Consider the following 17313-nt stretch of genomic DNA (forward strand, 5'->3'; position numbering starts at 1 on the left):
TATTTATAAAGCAATTTCTCATTTATTATGTCACCTACTTTTGTCTTTATTTTGTCACACTGATGAAAACCATTCTTCCTTGGTAGAACTAAGCCACAGGTACTCACCTGGTAGGACAATACTTGCCCTTTTCTCTTGACCAGTAACTGGGTTATGAAAGCAGCAAGTGATAGGACCATGGGTACTGTTTTTTAGCAGAACACTTGTCTTTAGGTGCAATAATCCATCTCCATCCTCAGAGAAGATTTTTGATGAGGCTGGAATTACATTCTCTCTGCTGTCTCTCCAATTCATCTGGGGTTGTGGGTACCACCCTCCTGAGTTACACTCTACCATGAGCCCTTCTGTGTCAGGAACCTGGACATTAATCTGTATATCCAAGCCTAGAGCTAGAGGAAGAGAGAGAATTGACATTAATTATTGGTATGGACTCAAGAATAAAAGAAGTAAATGTTCCTTTTCATTCTCTGTGGCTGGCAGAGTGTGCCATAACTTTAATGGTGATGACCACAAATAGGGCAGAGATAACCACCCAAGCTAGCAGGGCATCAAAGGTATTAACGATGGAAGAGATGATTGACTTTATGAAAGTTAATTTTTGTTCAACAAAAGACAACATGTAGAAGGTAAAAAATTGAAGCTACAGACTAGACAACATTTATAATATATCTGAGAAAGGAGTGAGTCCAGAATATTTTTAAAATATTATAAATAAATTAAGACAGGCAAATGTGATTTTTAAAATGGGAAAAATATTTGAAGAGGTGTGAAATTACATATGTAGTAATTTACTTAAATTATTAGAGCATTTTTTGCACACCAAAAGCTGGAACACAACTTGAATATTCTTTAATAAGGTATAGGTAAAATAATTTCTAAAGCATTCCCACAATGGAAAACATTGCAACCACAGAATGAATAGGAAAAAAAAAAAATCATCCTACCTAATAATAGACAAATATGCAAATTGACCTTACCTTCGCTATGCCCACGATTGGCCAGAAGGCGCGGAGGGGCGGGACTCGGAGTGGCCGGGGTGGACGATTGGGCCAGTGAGACGCTGAGCTCGCGTCGCCAGCGGCGGCGCGAGCTCAGCATCTGCGCCATGGCTGTGCTGTGGCACAGAAGGGGCCTCTGGGGCAGCGAGCCCATGTCCTGCCGCAGACCATCAAAAGCAGGGGAGCTGGGTGCCTGTCCGCTCTGGCACCAGGCCTTTCAGAAGCCTCCGCCTCGCAGGAGGCTTCTGAAAGGCCTGGTGCACCAGCAGACAGGCATCCAGCTCCTCCGCGATCAAAAGCAGGGAGCTGTGTGTCCGTGGAGCATGCTAGGCTTTGCGGGGCAGTGGATATGGCCTGGATGGCAGGTTAGGCCTAGGGGACCCTACACATGCATGATTTAATCATGCACTGGGCCTCTAGTATAATAATATGAATCTTTTTCATTTCTTTTTATTAAGAAAAAATAGCAAGTTTAAAACAAAGTATGTAGTATATTAGCATTTATTTAAAAAGAAGTTATCCTATCTAATAAAAGAGTAATATGCATATTGACCATACCTCCACCACACCGACAAGCCATGCCCACCAGCCATGCCCACCAGCCAATCAGGAGCAAATATGCAAATAAACCCAACCAAGATGGCTGAGGCCACAGAGAGTAGGAGTTAGGCTTGGGTTTCCCCGGTAATGGAAGAAGCCAAGCTTTCTGCCTGCTTTGCCAGCCTAGGTCTCCACTCAAGGCTACAAAGTTTCAATGATATAAGATACATAAATCCAAATAGGAATGGCGGCAGCTAGAAGAGCAGGAGGCTAGGGTTGCCCTCAACGATGGAGGAAGCCAAGCTTTCCACACAACCTGGCCAGCCCAGGCCTCTGCTCAAGGCTACAAAGTTTCAATTATAGAAGATACATAAATTCCAACAGAAATGGCTGCCACCACGGAGCAAGCAGAAGGCTTGGCTCTGCTCCAGGATACAAAGTTTCAATTGTAGAAGATAAATAAACCCCAGATACCAGGGGCTCTATTTGGGTCGCTGGTGGGGGGGGGGGGGGGGCGTGTCCAGCCTGCAAACCACCACAGGCCCTTCGCCTAGGCCGCCCCACATCCTAAGGAAACCCCCACCCTGATCCGGGACATCCTTCAGGGCAAACCAGCTGGCCCCCACCCATGCACCAGGCCTCTATCCTATCTAATAAAAGAGTAATATGCAGATTGACCATCACTCCAACACACAAGATGGCTGCCCCCACGTGGTCAAAGATCCTGCCCTCATGTGGACACAGATGGCCAGCACAAATGGCCAGCAGGGGAGGGCAGTTGGGAGGGACCAGGCCGGCAAGGGAGGGCAGTTGGGGGCAATCAGGCCAGCAGGGGAGGGCAGTTAGGGGTGACCAGGCTGGCAGAGGAGGGAAGTTGGGGGTGACCAGGCCTGCAGGAAAGGGAAGTTGGGGGGACCCAGGCCTACAGGGGAGAGCAGTGGGGGGGACCAGGCCTGCAGGGGAGGGCAGTTATGGGTGACCAGGCCTGCAAGGGAAGGCAGTTAGGGGTGGCCAGGCCTGCAGGGAAGGGCAGTTAGGGGGGACCAGGCCTGAAGAGGAGGGCAGTTAGGGGCATATAGGCTGGCAGGAGAGTAGTTAGGCATCAATCAGTCTGGTAGGGGAGTGGTTAGGGGGTGATCAGGCTGGCAGGAAGAAGCAGTTAGGGGCAATCAGGAAGGCAGGCAGGCAAGCATTTGGGAGTCAGCAGTCCTGGATTGTGAGAGGGATCTCAGATTGGAGAGGGTGAAGGCTGGGCTGAGGAACATCCCCCCCCCATGCACGAATTTTGTGCACCAGGCCTCTAGTGGATATATAAAATTTATATACAGATAAATACATATATGTCTGTATGTTTGTATATGCATGGACGTATGTATGTTTATGCATATTATGCATATAAATGTAAAATATCTCAAGAGGTAGTGTGTAAGAAGTTAATCACATTAGTTTCCTGTGGGAGGTGAAATTCATAGCTGTAAGATTGGAGTATATGGGAGACTTTACTATGCATTTTTTAAATTATTAAATTTTGAATCTTGATGTTTTTATTTAAAAGTAAATAACATTGAAATAAAACAAAATAAATCAGCAACATTTCTACATTACAACCATAATCATTAATTTTTGTAACAATACCATCTCATTCATAATCCAAAAAAATTAACTAATGAATTCTGACAAAAGTTATACAAGATCTTTATGGGTAAACATATCAAATTTAACTGAAATATAAATTGAACTAAAATAAAAGGCTGAGTAAATGTGCACTGATGTAATAAAGAAACATGACAAATCTCTCAAAACTAGTCTATTTGTTCAATTCAATTTTAATCATAATTCCTAAGAGGATTTAACTTTGTAATTATAATTCAGACTATATGGGGCTAAAACAATTTTGGAGAAAGATAGCAAGATTAGATATACCCTACACAAACCAAGACACATTGCTGTAGTAATTTAAGAAAAGCAGTATTGTATTAGGTATAGATAATTAGATAATGATGACCTAAAAAGTAATCATAATAAAAACTCATAAAAAGACCCATGCAGAGGTATGGACTTGGTAGATGACAGAATTACCTTATAATTTTTGGGAATAGTCAATAAATATATATTTTATTAGCTCATTAAAAGACACAAAGGTAAAATCCATATAGATTAAGAATTAAATGTGAAAATATAGCTTCAAAAATTTAAAGCAAATATCTTCAAAAATGAGGATAAGAAGAAATTTCTCAAATGTGACACAAATGATAAATTATAATTTGGTAGACTATAAATTTAATAATATCAAAATTAAATCTATGTAAAATAAGTTACCATACATTTTTTAAAAGGCAGTAGACTAAAAAAAATTGCAACATAAATAAAAACTAAATTGTAATATCCAGAATAAAGAACAATTCCACAAATTAAAATATATATATATCACAGAACTCAATAGTAAAATGGGAAAAAATAATAAACAGGTAAGAATCAGAAAAAAAGGTCTCTATTATATAACAAATAAAACTTTATTATTATTAAAGATAAGCTAAACTAAAATCAAAGTTTGCCCTGCCAGGTGTGGCTCAGTAGATGAGCGTCGACCTAGGAACCAGGAGGTCACAGTTTGATTCCCAGTCAGGGCACATGCCCAGGTTTTAGGATCAATCCCCAGTAGGGGGTGTGCAGGAAGCAGCTGATTAATGATTATCTCTCATCATTGATATTTCTCTTTCTCTCTCCCTTTCCCTTCCTCTCTGAAATCAATAAAAATATTTTTAAAACTTGCCAACATTTAAAAACATAGTAATTTCAAGTATCGGTGTGGATGTAGCTTTTACATGACTTGAGTCAAATATAAATTGATCCAATCATGTTGGTGGGTAACTGCTAATAATTTGAAGATATTTGTACACCATGGCCTAGTAACTTAACTGCAAGCTGTATATTTTAAAAGAACTCTTGGACACAAATACTACAGTCTAACATAAGAACAGAAATTTGTCTACTACCTTAATGTCCATTGATATGGGAATACATAAATCAATAGTCATATATTTATGGAGTGGAATACTATACTGCAGTTAAAGAATGAACTGTACCCAATTGAATAAACACTGATTGATATAAAAATAAAAAACTAAGAGTGTAATCAGGTCAATAGAATATGCATAATGATACTGTTGTGCAAATTTAAAACACACAAAATAATAATATTTTTATGAATGCCTTTTTGTTAACTAAAAGAGACAATGAGTTTAATGGTTACTTCTTGGAAAGGGAACAAGTGAATAGCATCATTGATGAGCACAAAGGTGACATTAACTTGATCTGAAGTAAATATAATAAATTGTTAACCAAGTATCTAGTTTATGACATTATTCTATGTATTTTTCTGTACATTATAAAAGTTATAGATTTTTTAAATACCCTGAGATATTTTCCTCATGGCCCACCATTCATGAATTCTGGATTGTGGGTCCAGAGCGGCACTACATAGAAAACCCAGAGATGACTCCTCTGCCCTTACCTGCTACCTTCAGATCCATGACGGCCTCTTCAGAGATGTCACCATCTTTAAAGAAACAGTGGTACTTCCCCTCATCAATAACACTGGCATTATGGATCCTGAGGGTCATTTTGCCCTCTCCCAGGGCATCCTTCAGGAGCACTGTGTGATTTGTATAGTTCTGAGTGCTTTTTCCAGAGTGCTTTTTCTCCTTCTTGTAAATGGAAATCGGCTGGTAGTGATCCCGATACCAGCCCACCTGCATGTGTTCCGCACTCTGCGGTGGGGAGAGCTGGCAGCTGAGCTCAGTGTGCTCGCCTACCAGGACCACGTGGCGGCTCCTGGAGCTATGCACAGTGAACTGCTCTGTGAAGGAAGTGGGAGACCGAGGTTTTAGTGTGAAGGCCACAGAAAAATGCTTCACCGAGACCCCTCTGCTCCAGACACATTGGCCTCTTTCTGGTTCTTGATGCCAAGTTCTTTCTGACTCAGAATTTGACTCTCAGGAGTATCTCCACTCTGACATCCACACTCTGCCTCATATCTCTCAGGTCCCAGCTTAAATGGCAACTCCTTAGGAAATTTTGTATGAGTACCCATTTATCATCTCCTCTAATCATACCTACACATGTCTTCACAGCACATACAACTACCTGATATTGTTAATTTCTGTCTTTATTTTCTCTCAGGGCCCACTAATACGTAAGTCATGCAACAGCAGAGTTTTGTCTTATTCCTTTTTACATTCTCTTTATTATCCTCAGTGCATAAAACACTGTCTGTGCCTACTAGGCACTCTGTAAATACTTACCAAAGGAATGGGAGATTCTCCCATTGTCTAGAGGTAGGATGTGAACCAATATTGCCCAACAATATCCTTTACTTATCAAACACACAGCTGCTTTTTTCAGTATCCTTTTTGGTGGATTAAGGTGGCCACAAATTTTTTGATGTGCCTTCCATGAAGATAAAGGGTCTATGTCCCCTCCTCTTGAAACTGTATGTTCTGTGATTGCTTTGCTCAGTAGAATATGGCAGATGACCTGCAATGATTTCTGAGCCTGTCTTAAGAAATTAGCAGCTCTCATTCGTTTAATTTATTTCCTTTATTATATTTTAACACTCTTTCTGGAAGCCATGAGCTGCCAAAATGAAGTCTGACTCCCCTGAGTCCACCATGGCAGAAAGGCCATGTGTTGACATGCCATCTGATAATCCCAGCCTTCCAGCCTACTCCACCAAAGTTCCAGACATGAAAGAAACCACCCTGGGTTCTTCAGACCATCCTGCCCACCAGCTGAATACACCAAGTGACCTCAGTCTGTGTCCCGTGGAACAGAAGAAAGTGCTAGCCAGAATTCCTGACCCACCAACTGTGAAATGTAATAAAATGTTGGTTGCTTGAAAACATTCATTTGGGGGATAACCTGTTATAAACCTATAGGTGACTATCACACAGCTCCTCCAATGCTCTGAGTTTTGGCTTCTTTCAACTATGCCAAATTCATTCCTGTCTCTGCCGACAACATTTTTCCTTCTCACCATAAGGAATCTGAATGATGAGACTTAAGGTCTACTGCAATAAGAAAAATTTGTGGACAGATCCAGCGCTTTACCTGAGGTTCTACTAAACTTCTAATTCAAAACTAAACTGGTAGTCACATAAATGACTGTGTTTTGTTCCTAAACATAAGGGGTATATTCATTATGATTTGCCAGTGAGAATTTATCTGTCTCATCTCCTAGGCACATCATTACAGCACTGTGGATGGAGTCGGGGCTGAGAAAGATTCAGTCACTGAAATAACATTTCTTAATCACAAGTTGTTTACAGCCTCCTTTCTATCCTCTATACTACAACAAAAAGGGTGGAACCAGAAAAACATCAGTGAGAAAACGTCCTCATTTCCCTCAGGGTCATTTTCCTCCATGATCTTTCTTTATCACTGTGACACACCATGAAAAAGAATAGATGTCCTTACCCGAGGTGAGCACCATCTGTAAGAGGAGAAAGGACACAAAGTATCCAGGTACACAGGAAAGTGAAGGCTCCATCACACCTGGAAAATGAAATAGCAATGGGGATCAGGCAGCAAGAATCATGGTAATACACACACGCACACACACACACACACACACAGAGAGAGAGAGAGAGAGAGAGAGAGAGAGAGAGAGAGAGAGAGAGAGAATTTTGAAATCCTGTCTTTCTAGAGAATTCCCTTTGATGTGCAACCAAATGACTTAGTCAAACCACAAATGTCAGACCCATTGAGATGCTTTCTTTTTCTCCTTCTTTCCTGTGCTCTACTGTGGCTCGTTGCTTTCCTTAGATTACTATTCTGAAGGGCAGCTGTGGTAGACGAGAACATAAAGGTAAACAGAACCCAGCTATGTACATCTCCACTCGGCCTCATCTGTCCCTTGGCCTGAGCCACTTGGTCAATGGAGAGCCCTGGCTGCTGCTTCTGATGTGGCCTCATTTCCTAAAGGGGACACTGTGTGCCTTCTGCTGTGGGGGATAGGCCAGCTTTAGAAAAACATTGATAAGATCACTGTGTTAGCAGGGTCTGACAAATCTGAATCTATGGAATTTCTGGCCTCACCCACTATTTCCACATTCAAAGGAAATGCCACATCAGGGAGGTGGAATCTAGACTCCCCAGTAGCTGCCCAGAAGAGCTAAGTCAAAACACTCAGATGTAAGATATATGGGGATATTAACAGGTAATAGGAATAAGCAAGCAGATAAATGCTACTCCTCTCTTGCTTTATTTCCTAATTTCCCCCCTCACTTTTTAAAAAAATGTTTTTGTTGATGTCAGAGAGAAAGGAAGAGGAAGAGAGAGAGAAAAAAAAATCAGTGATGAGAGAGAATCAATGATCTGCCGCCTCCTGCATGCCCCCTATTGGGGGTTGAGCCCACAACCCAGGCATGTGCCCTGACCATGACCTTCTGGTTCATGAGTGGACACTCAACCACTGAGTCACACTAGCCAGGCTCCTAAACTGCAACCCCCTTCTAATAAACTCTTAGTAATAAGTTTGGGCTCTTTTTCTAGGAACCCTAGATAGAAAAAAGGCGACACTGCTATGATATGGAGATAGGCATTAGCATGCTGGATTGAGAGGGACATATTTGTTCATATAATCAACAGTTAAGTGAAGTTGGATTGATGAAGGATCTCAAATACGTTAATAAATAAAATATTAGATTTGACGTGCTAGAATATGGAGTGCTTATATGCAAATATAAATGATGTGATTCCATTTTGAGATTTGTGTTTTATAGTACAAGAATATAAAATGATGTATTAAAGGAGAGAAAAGTTGCAAGTTAGATGTGTCTTACAATGGTTTAATCTATCCATTAAAAAGAAAATGGAATTGGAAAGAATAATTAGCTGAAAGCAATGACACAGATTGGGGGTATTTGCAAAACTTCAAATGATAAAAGAGCTCATATCCTGGATATATATTTTTAAAATTTGAATGACACAAATGACTTTTAGAACAGATAGGCCAAAAGAAAAATAGACAAGGGACCTGAACAGTCTTAACATAGAAAATACCTCAATAGCAGTAAAGATAAGAAAAGATGTAGAACCTCATTAAGAATCAGAAAAATACATAATAAAACCACAATATAATTGTCACACCCACCAGAATGGCTACAGTGGAAAAGGCTGACAATGCCAAGTTTTATGAGGCTGTGGTATAATGTGTCCTGGGCATTCCTCATGTTCATGTCCAGTTTGAATGCATTGGTACAATGATACGTCAGTACACTCTTATTTGTAGGGGATACATTCTAAGGCCCCCAGTTAATGCCTGAAACTATAGATAGCATTGACCCCTATATATACACTTACAGCTTCTCTTTGACATATACGTATGTATTGCCAACATTACTACTCTTACACTTTGGAGTTGTTATTAGGTAAAGTAAGAGCTACTTGAACCAAGTACTGTGTTACCACAATAGTTGATCTGATAACCAAGAGAGCTGCTAAATGACTAATGTGTGGGTAGCATAAGCAGTGTGGTTCCATTGGACAAAGGGATGATTCATGTCCTAGGTGGGATGGAGCAGGTCAGTGCGAGAATTCATCATGTTACTCAGAATGGCATGCAATTAAAAACTTAGGAGTTGTTTATTTCTGGAATTTCCCATTGAATATTTTTGAGCCTTGGTTGACCATGGGTAACTGAAACTTCCTAAAGTGAAAGCACAGATAAGAAGGACGACTGTATTTGAAAGCACTTTAGCATCTTCCACTGAAGTTGAAAATAAACAGCCTGTGATCCAGCAATTCTACATCTGGATGTATGATCAGATAAATACATGCATATATGACCAAGGGACATGTACAATCCTATCTAAGAAAAGAGTAATATGCAAATTGACCATCTCTCCAAGACACAAGATGGCTGCCCCCATGTGGACAAAAGATGGCCGCCATAAGATGGCTGGCAGGGGAGGGCAGTTGGGGACAGTTGGGGGGACCCAGGCTTGCAGGGGAGGGCAGTTGCGGGGGAACAGGACTGCAGGGGAGGGCAGTTGGGGGAGACCAGGCCTGCAGGGGAGGGAAGTTGAGGGGGACCAAGACAGCAGGGGAGGGAAGTTGGGGGAGGGGGATCAGGCCTGCAGGGTAGAGCAGTTGAGGGGGACCAGGACAGCAGGGGAGGACAGTTTGGGAGGACCCAGGCCTGCATGGGAGGGCAGTTGGGGGGGACCAGGCCTGCAGAGGAGGACAGTTTGAGGGGATCCAGGCCTGCAGTGGAGGGCAGTTGCGGGGGACCAGGCCTGCAGGGGAGGACAGTTGAGGTGGACCAGGACAGCAGGGGAGGGAAGTTCGGGGTGACCAGGCCAGCAGGGGAGGGCAGTTTATTGGTACTAGGCCTGCAGGGGAGGACACCTGGCGAGGGCCCAGGCCTGCAGGGGAGAGCAGTTTTGGGGGACCAGGCCAGCAGGGGAGGGCAGTTGGGGGGAACAAGGCTTGCAGGGAAGGGCAGTTGGAGGCGATTAGGCCAGCAGGGAGGGCAGCTAGGGGGAGACCAGGTCTGCAGAGGGGGCAGTTGTGGGGGGCCCAGGCTTGCAGGGGAGGACAGTTTGGGGGGGACTCAGGCCTGTGGGGGAGGGCAGTTGCGGGGGAGTGTGGCCTGCAGGGGAGGACAGTTAGGGGCAACCAGATTGACAGGGGAGGGCAGTTGGGGGTGACCTGGCCTGCAAGGGAGGACAGTTAAGGGCAACCAGACTGGCAGCAGAGGGCAGTTAGGGGTGACCAGGCTGGCAGGGGAGGGCAGTTAGGGGCAATCGGGCTGGCCAGGGAGCAGTTAAGCATCGATCCAGCTGGCTGTGGAGTGGTTAGGGGGTGATCAGGCTGGCAGGCATAAGCGGTTAGGGGCAATCAGGCAGAGACAGGCAAGTGGTTGGGAGCCAGCAATCCTGGATTGTGAGAGGGAATCTGACTGCTCGTTTAGTTGGACAGTCGGACATCCCTTAAGGGGGCCCAGATTGGAGAGGGTGCAGGCTGGGCTGAGGGACCACCCCCCGCCTCTGTGCACAAATTTCATGCAGCAGGCCTCTAGTAAACTTCATGATGACATTATTGGTAATAACTAAATTAGGAATATAAATATCTTAACAGTAAGCCTACATATATAACCCAAAATAATATCAACATTCAACAAACAATCGTATAAACAAAATGTTAATAACTGATTGTTAAACAATTTGTGATTTTACGTAGAAAATAATATTTTTCTAAATACTTACTTTGTTTCTTTATTATAAAATTACTTGCATTTCTGCCAACAAGAGTTAACATATATAGCTTTTTGCAATTATAATTGTTAAAAACAGCAACAAAAATATAAATTCCTCAAGAATAAATGTACCAAAAATGCAAAATTTTTATTAGTGAAATTATGACATTCTATTATAATACTATCTATTGAAAGATACTACATCAGTATTCCAAAATCCCAGAGACACAACATGGTGTTTATGGATTAGAAAATTCAATATCATAGACTTCTACATAACATATTCTATAGATTCAATGCACTCTCAGTCAAAATTTTTAATTTTTTGGTTGTTGTTTTGTATTACAAATCTTAAAATTATGACTCCAAAACATAGATAGGATAGTGTTGGGTCAAAAAAGAGCCAAGATATGGAATCTAATGAACAAAATAAACTGACAAGAAAAATAGAACCAGAGGTATGGATACATGGTACAGACTGACAATGTCAGAGGAAAGGGGGGAGTAAAGGACTGAATGAAAAACATGTAAAAGGATTAGCCAAGGAACATACTGTATATGCATAACCCATAGACACAGACAACAGTGTGGTGATGGCCAGATGTAAGGCGGGCAGGGGCCGGATGAAGGTGAGCAAAGGAAGAAAAAATGGAGACATCTGTAATAATGTCAATAATGAAAATAGTTTAAAATAAAGAAAAATAATGTGATAAAATCTGAGTGAAATGATATCATGACTTATAAAATTATTGTAGGGAGATCCAAGATGGCGGTGTAGGTAAACATCTGAACTGTTGCCGTCCACAACAATTTCAAATATACAACTAAAAGACAAAATGTTTATCACCCAGAACCACAGGAAAGCTGGCTGAGTGGAAGCTCCTACAACTAGATGGAGCACTCAGGGTGCAAATGCTGAAAAACTGAGGTACGGGTGCATGCACGCGTGTGCGAAACAGGCTGTCACCAGAGCCGGTTGGTGGTAGGCGTTGCTTTCTTCAACCTGAAGAGAGACAAGCTCTCGACCTCTCTGAAATTCAGCTTCTGGGGAGAAGCTGGGCTGTCTGCCATTGGGTAAGAAAGTGAAGGTGGCTTGATTGCAGAGCTGCACGCAAGAATAATCGTTTGCTGGGGCGCGAGACACAGGGACACGGGGACATGGTGGTAGGCAGAGAAGGCTCACTGCCAGCCATCGCTGTTTGCCTCACCCTAGCCTAGTGACTCTCTGAGACTCCGCCCCGCATAACCTACAAATACACCCAAGCTCCAAGCAGTGGCTTTTGCATATGAATGGCCTTCTCTATTGCAGGCAGTTTAAGCTAGTAAACTTGCAACCCAGTACAGACAGCTCCAAGGCCTCCAAACTCCAAGCAGGGAGGAGAGGGCTGCAGTTCTCAGACAGTAGCTGAACTGCACCCCATTGGAGATCCAGAAGCCAATGCACCTAGTGGTCAGTGTGAGACACCAGATTTCAACTCCTCACATCCATAAGTGACACATTCGGGAGGCGGACTCACTGAGCACCAAAACCCCACTGAAACAAGGCCTGTACCATAAGCATGTCTACAGCGCAGCAGTTCTGCCGTTATAGATACAGCGGGTCCTCACAGCCAATTGGCCTGGAGGTCAATTCCTCCCAGTGTACCAACAGCAATCAAGGCTTAACTACACTAAGACTTTGCACTCAGCCCACAAAGGGGTGTACCAAGAGCAACCACCTCAGGTGATTGGGGAAGCTGAGCTACTGGCCCCTATAGGTCACTGACCACACAAAGCCACTCCATCAACACAGGGAGGTAGCCAAAATGCGGAGACACAGAAAAATGTCACAAATAGGAGAGATGGAGGAAAGTAAACTACTGGACGACACAGAGTTCAGAACCACATTTATAAGGTCCTCTCCATTCCTAAAAACCTTTGAGAAACTTGAAGAGACCTCCAAGGACCTTAATGAGAATGTCAAAAAAATGGAAAAGGACCAGTCAGAAATTAAGCATACACTGTCTGAAATAAAGAATATACAGAAATTCAACTATAAATCAATGTACCTCAAGAGTCAAACCAAAGATCTGAAATATGAGGAAGCAAAAAACACCCAACCAGAGAGGCGGAAAGAAAGAAGAACCCAAAAGTGTGAGGATAGTGTAAGGAGCCTCTGGGATGGCTTTAAGCGTACCAACATCAGGATTTTTGGGGTGCCGGAAGAAGAGAGAGAGCAGGATATTGAAGGCCTATTGGAAGAAATAATGACAGAAAATTTTCCCTACCTGGTGAAAGAAATAGACTTACAAGTCCAGGAAGCACACAGAACCCCAAACAAGAGGAATCCAAAGAGGACCACACCAAGACACATCATAATTAAAATGCCAAGGGCAAAAGACAAAGAGAGAATCTTACAAGCAGCAAGAGAAAAACAGTTAGTTACCTACAAGGGAGTACCCATACGACTGTCAGATGATTTCTCAACAGAAACTATGCAGGCCAGAAGAGAGTGGCAAGAAATATTCAAATTGATGAACGGCAAGAACCTACAACCAAGGCTACTCTACCCAGCAAAGCTATCATTCAGAATTGAAGGTCAGACAAAGAGCTTCACAGACAAGAAAAAGCTAAAGGAGTTCATCACCACCAAACCAGGATTACATGAAATGCTGAAGGGTATTCTTTAAGAAGAGGAAGAAGAAGAAAAAGGTAAAGGTAAAAATTATGAACAACAAAAAGACATCAAATACATACTTACCAACAAGTGAATCTAAAAATCAAGTGAATAAAAATTCTGAAGAACGGAATGGACTGGGGAATATAATAGAATCAGGAACATAGAAAGGGAGAGGATGGACAATTCTCAGGGGAAGGGGGTCTGAGGGGTGTGGGAAGAGATTGGACAAAAAAAATCTTACATCTATGGATGAAGACAGTGGCGGGGGGTAAGGACATGGGGGGGGTGGGGAGTCAGGTGGAGGGCAGCTATGGTGGGGGGGAGAGGAACACCTGTAATAATCTGAACAATAAAGATTTATTAAAATAAAAAAATTCAAAAAATTCAAAAATAAATAAATAAATAAATAATAAAATAAAATAAAATTATTGTAATAAGAAAGAGCTGTGATATTAATGTAGAAATTGATGAATAGGTAAATCAACAAAATAGATCCAAACACACATGGAAACCTTATCCATGATAGAAGTAGCATTGCAAATCAATTAAGAAAATAATTACTTTCTATGAATGGTGCTGAGACAGCTGCACAGAGGAAGTAGAGATTCTAAATCTATAAGCTATAAATAAGCTAAGTCAAAGCTATAAAAATGTTGAATAATTTTATAGTAATATATTTTTTCCTTTTTATTGTTGATTTTATTACAGATGTCCCTCATTCCCCTCTGGGAATGTTCACCTCCATCCAGCCCCCACCCCAACCTCCCCTGGACCTTCACCACATTGTTGCATATACAGTATGTTCTTCGGCTAATCTCTGCTCTTCCTTTTATCCAGTCCTCCCCACCTCCCTATCCTCTGACATTGTCAGTCTGTTCCATATATCCATGCCTCTCATTCTATTTTGTTCATCAGATTATTTTGTTCGTTAGATTCCATGTATTAGTGAGATCATATGGTATTTGTCTTTCTCTGGCTTATTTTGCTTAGAAGGAACTCTTACCATTTGGAACAGCATGACTGGATCTGGAGATAATAGTAATATATTTTTTATGAAATTGGAATATGGACAAATTTCTCAAACTATGAATAAAATGGCAATGGAAAACTCAACTCCATTAAATTTAACAGTGTATTTATCTAAAGATATTATAAAGCAAGTAAAATGGCAAGTTCTGATATAGAAGAAGACATTTGAAACACCTACTACTAACATAGGATCAGTATCTAAAATATATTAATTAATCCTTATTATACAAATCACTAGTTGTCTCTTAAACAGAATCATTTTCTCTTCCTTCCTTAGTGAAGAACATCCAGTGTGTATGAAGGAACTTGAACAACTCAAATAAAGCTACACTTCAGATTCCTGGCAGCAAGGTGAAGCTGTATAACTGATTTCTGGCCAAAGCAATGCAAACAGAACTGTAAACAACATTCTTTAATCCCTAAAGGAAGGAGTCACAGCTTCTTCTCTTCCTCCTTGGAGTCAGACTGAATGTCATCCTGATAGCTATACTTCATACCTACCTTGAATCTTGAAGTGGAAGCCAGAGGCTGAAGATGATGGAGCACCAAGTAAAACAGAAGGAGCTGCCCCACCTTTGTAAACCTTGGAAACCCACCTTTGGTCTTTTTTCATCTTGTTTAATGATGAAACTGTTATGTCTCTTTTTTTTTTTTTCTTAAATGGGTTTGGGTTGCAGTTACATGGTTGTTCAGTTTATTGTTATTCTTTAATTCAAATATATTATAAATATTATTTCTACCTATTCAATATTTATCTTTAAGATTTTCTTAAACATGATCAAAGAAAGCTAAAGGCACACATTTCAAGACTGGTAGGTCAGCTTCTCTAGATTGTTAAAGACCTAGATTCCTTCCAGATATTTTGTATAGCCTCCTCACACCCTTAAACACATGTACAACATACATGAATACCTGTGTACAACAGCTTCCCCTCACAAGAAAAATCTGAAGGTGGCAACCCCACCCAGTGTGTAGGACTTTGTTCAAACTCATTTTTGCCATCAGGATTCAATAACAACTCTCAAGCACAAGTTTTAACTTGACTTGCCTCTTCTTGAAAATAGAGCATAAAACAATGTTTTTATTATGTATCATAAGACTGAATCATTTAAATTTTCTATGATGAAAACTCACAATAAAGTATCTTAGGAATCTTGTATCTGGGAAGATTGTACATGATGGATACAGTCTTTGAAAATGAAAATAGGAAGGATCATCGTTATGTTAATAAAGGCTACCTATAGACATCTCCATAAAAAGTATATTTAATGAGGAAAATTATTTGGAATTTTTCTCTTTAAGTAAAATTTTTATCTAACACAATTAGAAAATTAAGATGTCAGTGTAGCAATATTAGAAATGAAGAAGAAAAACTAATAAATATGGATGATATAATTTACATAGAAAGTGATAAGATGATGGACAAATACAAATACATTTTTTAAAATAGTACTCCTTTCCTCCAGCTTAATTAAGTTAATTTAAATAATGTGTGAGCTCTCTTTGGAGTTTTAAAAATGTCTTATATACCTAAATAATTGGATAATTACATAATATTCATGGAGGAAAAAATATTAACATTTTAAATTATCTCATATTAATATATAGATTCACTGTAGTTCTAATACAGTGTAGTAGAATATTAGAAATAATAAAATGGTTTAATCTAAAAATTATGGGAAAGAATTAATATTTACTAATAGCTAAGATAATTATAGAACAACAAAGTTTTTTGATTCATTCTACTATATATTAATTAACTATAGTAGAAGAAAATACACACACACACACACACACACACACACACACACACACACACACAGTAGTCCTGGTATTAGAAAACTCAAATCCAAATGAAACAGAATAGAGAGTCAAAAACACTACCTGCAGCATTTAATATATGTGGTATAAGCTGTACTTTCTCCATTTGTCCCTTCAGAACCATTCTTACACTTCTTTTCCTTCCTATGTAGTTTGCATAGCTGACCTCTACCAACTCAATAATTTGGGGTCCTTTTGCCATAGAAAGGGGACTAAAGATTGGGAAAAGGCCCAGCTGGGTGTGGCTTAATGGTTGAGTATTGACCCTGGAACCAAGAGATCACTGGTTTGATTCATGGTCAGAGCACATGCCCAGGTTGTGGGCTTAATCCCTAGTAGGGGACATGCAGGAGATAGCTGATCAATGATGTTACTCTCTCATGACAATGTTCTTCTCTCTTCTATGTTTTATCTCTCTTTTCCTCTCTTTTTTCCTCTCTCTCAAAATCAATTTAAAAATACATATTTTTTTAAAAAAAGATTGGGAAGAGGCCAGGCTATCTCTTTCCTGCTCCCTTTCATTTTGGCCCACACTTCAGCCAATGGGCTCATTCTCTACAACTACAGAGCCAGCTCATGGCCCATCACACAAGGTTCTGGATCTCTCAGGCTTTGGAAACACTATTTTGTCCTTTGTTGTTCATGATGAGGGGAGATAACTCATCATTAGCCAGATCTTGAGGATCTTGTTAGCTCACTTAATTCCAGTTACTCTTGAATAAACATTTTCTTCATTTGGTTATCTTCAGAATTTAATCTGAATCTGCCTTTTGTTCTCCGCCACAACCCTGACTAAAACAGGTAGAACTACCTATCAGTTGAACAAAGATGGATTCCTGAAGAAAACAGCTCACTCTATGAAAAAAGGAGTAAATAAAAACTCAGGATAATGTGTCTTGTGACATTGGAGTGAAAAGGATTTCTTAATAAGTCCACAAAGTACAAAATATATGGAAAAATTAATTTTACAACTTTAAATTAAATATCTATGCTAATAATGAATAAAT

General features: G+C 40.6%; 1 protein-coding gene across 2 annotated transcripts in view; it reads right to left on the bottom strand.

Moving 5' to 3' along the window:
- The window catches only part of LOC114230761 (putative selection and upkeep of intraepithelial T-cells protein 1 homolog), a 45728-nt gene that overhangs the window by 18475 nt on the left and 9940 nt on the right, over positions 1-17313 (bottom strand). For both annotated transcript variants that reach the window (XM_054721236.1, XM_028142222.2), the window contains exons 2-4: positions 7014-7091; positions 5053-5397; positions 108-389 (exon numbers count right to left, since the gene is read on the bottom strand). In XM_054721236.1, coding sequence (XP_054577211.1) covers positions 108-389; positions 5053-5397; positions 7014-7086 — 700 coding nt within the window. In that variant the 5' untranslated portion in view covers positions 7087-7091. The remainder of the gene's footprint in view (positions 1-107; positions 390-5052; positions 5398-7013; positions 7092-17313) is intronic.

This window comes from Eptesicus fuscus, chromosome 9 (genome assembly GCF_027574615.1).
Source record: "Eptesicus fuscus isolate TK198812 chromosome 9, DD_ASM_mEF_20220401, whole genome shotgun sequence".
Lineage (NCBI taxonomy): Eukaryota > Metazoa > Chordata > Mammalia > Chiroptera > Vespertilionidae > Eptesicus > Eptesicus fuscus.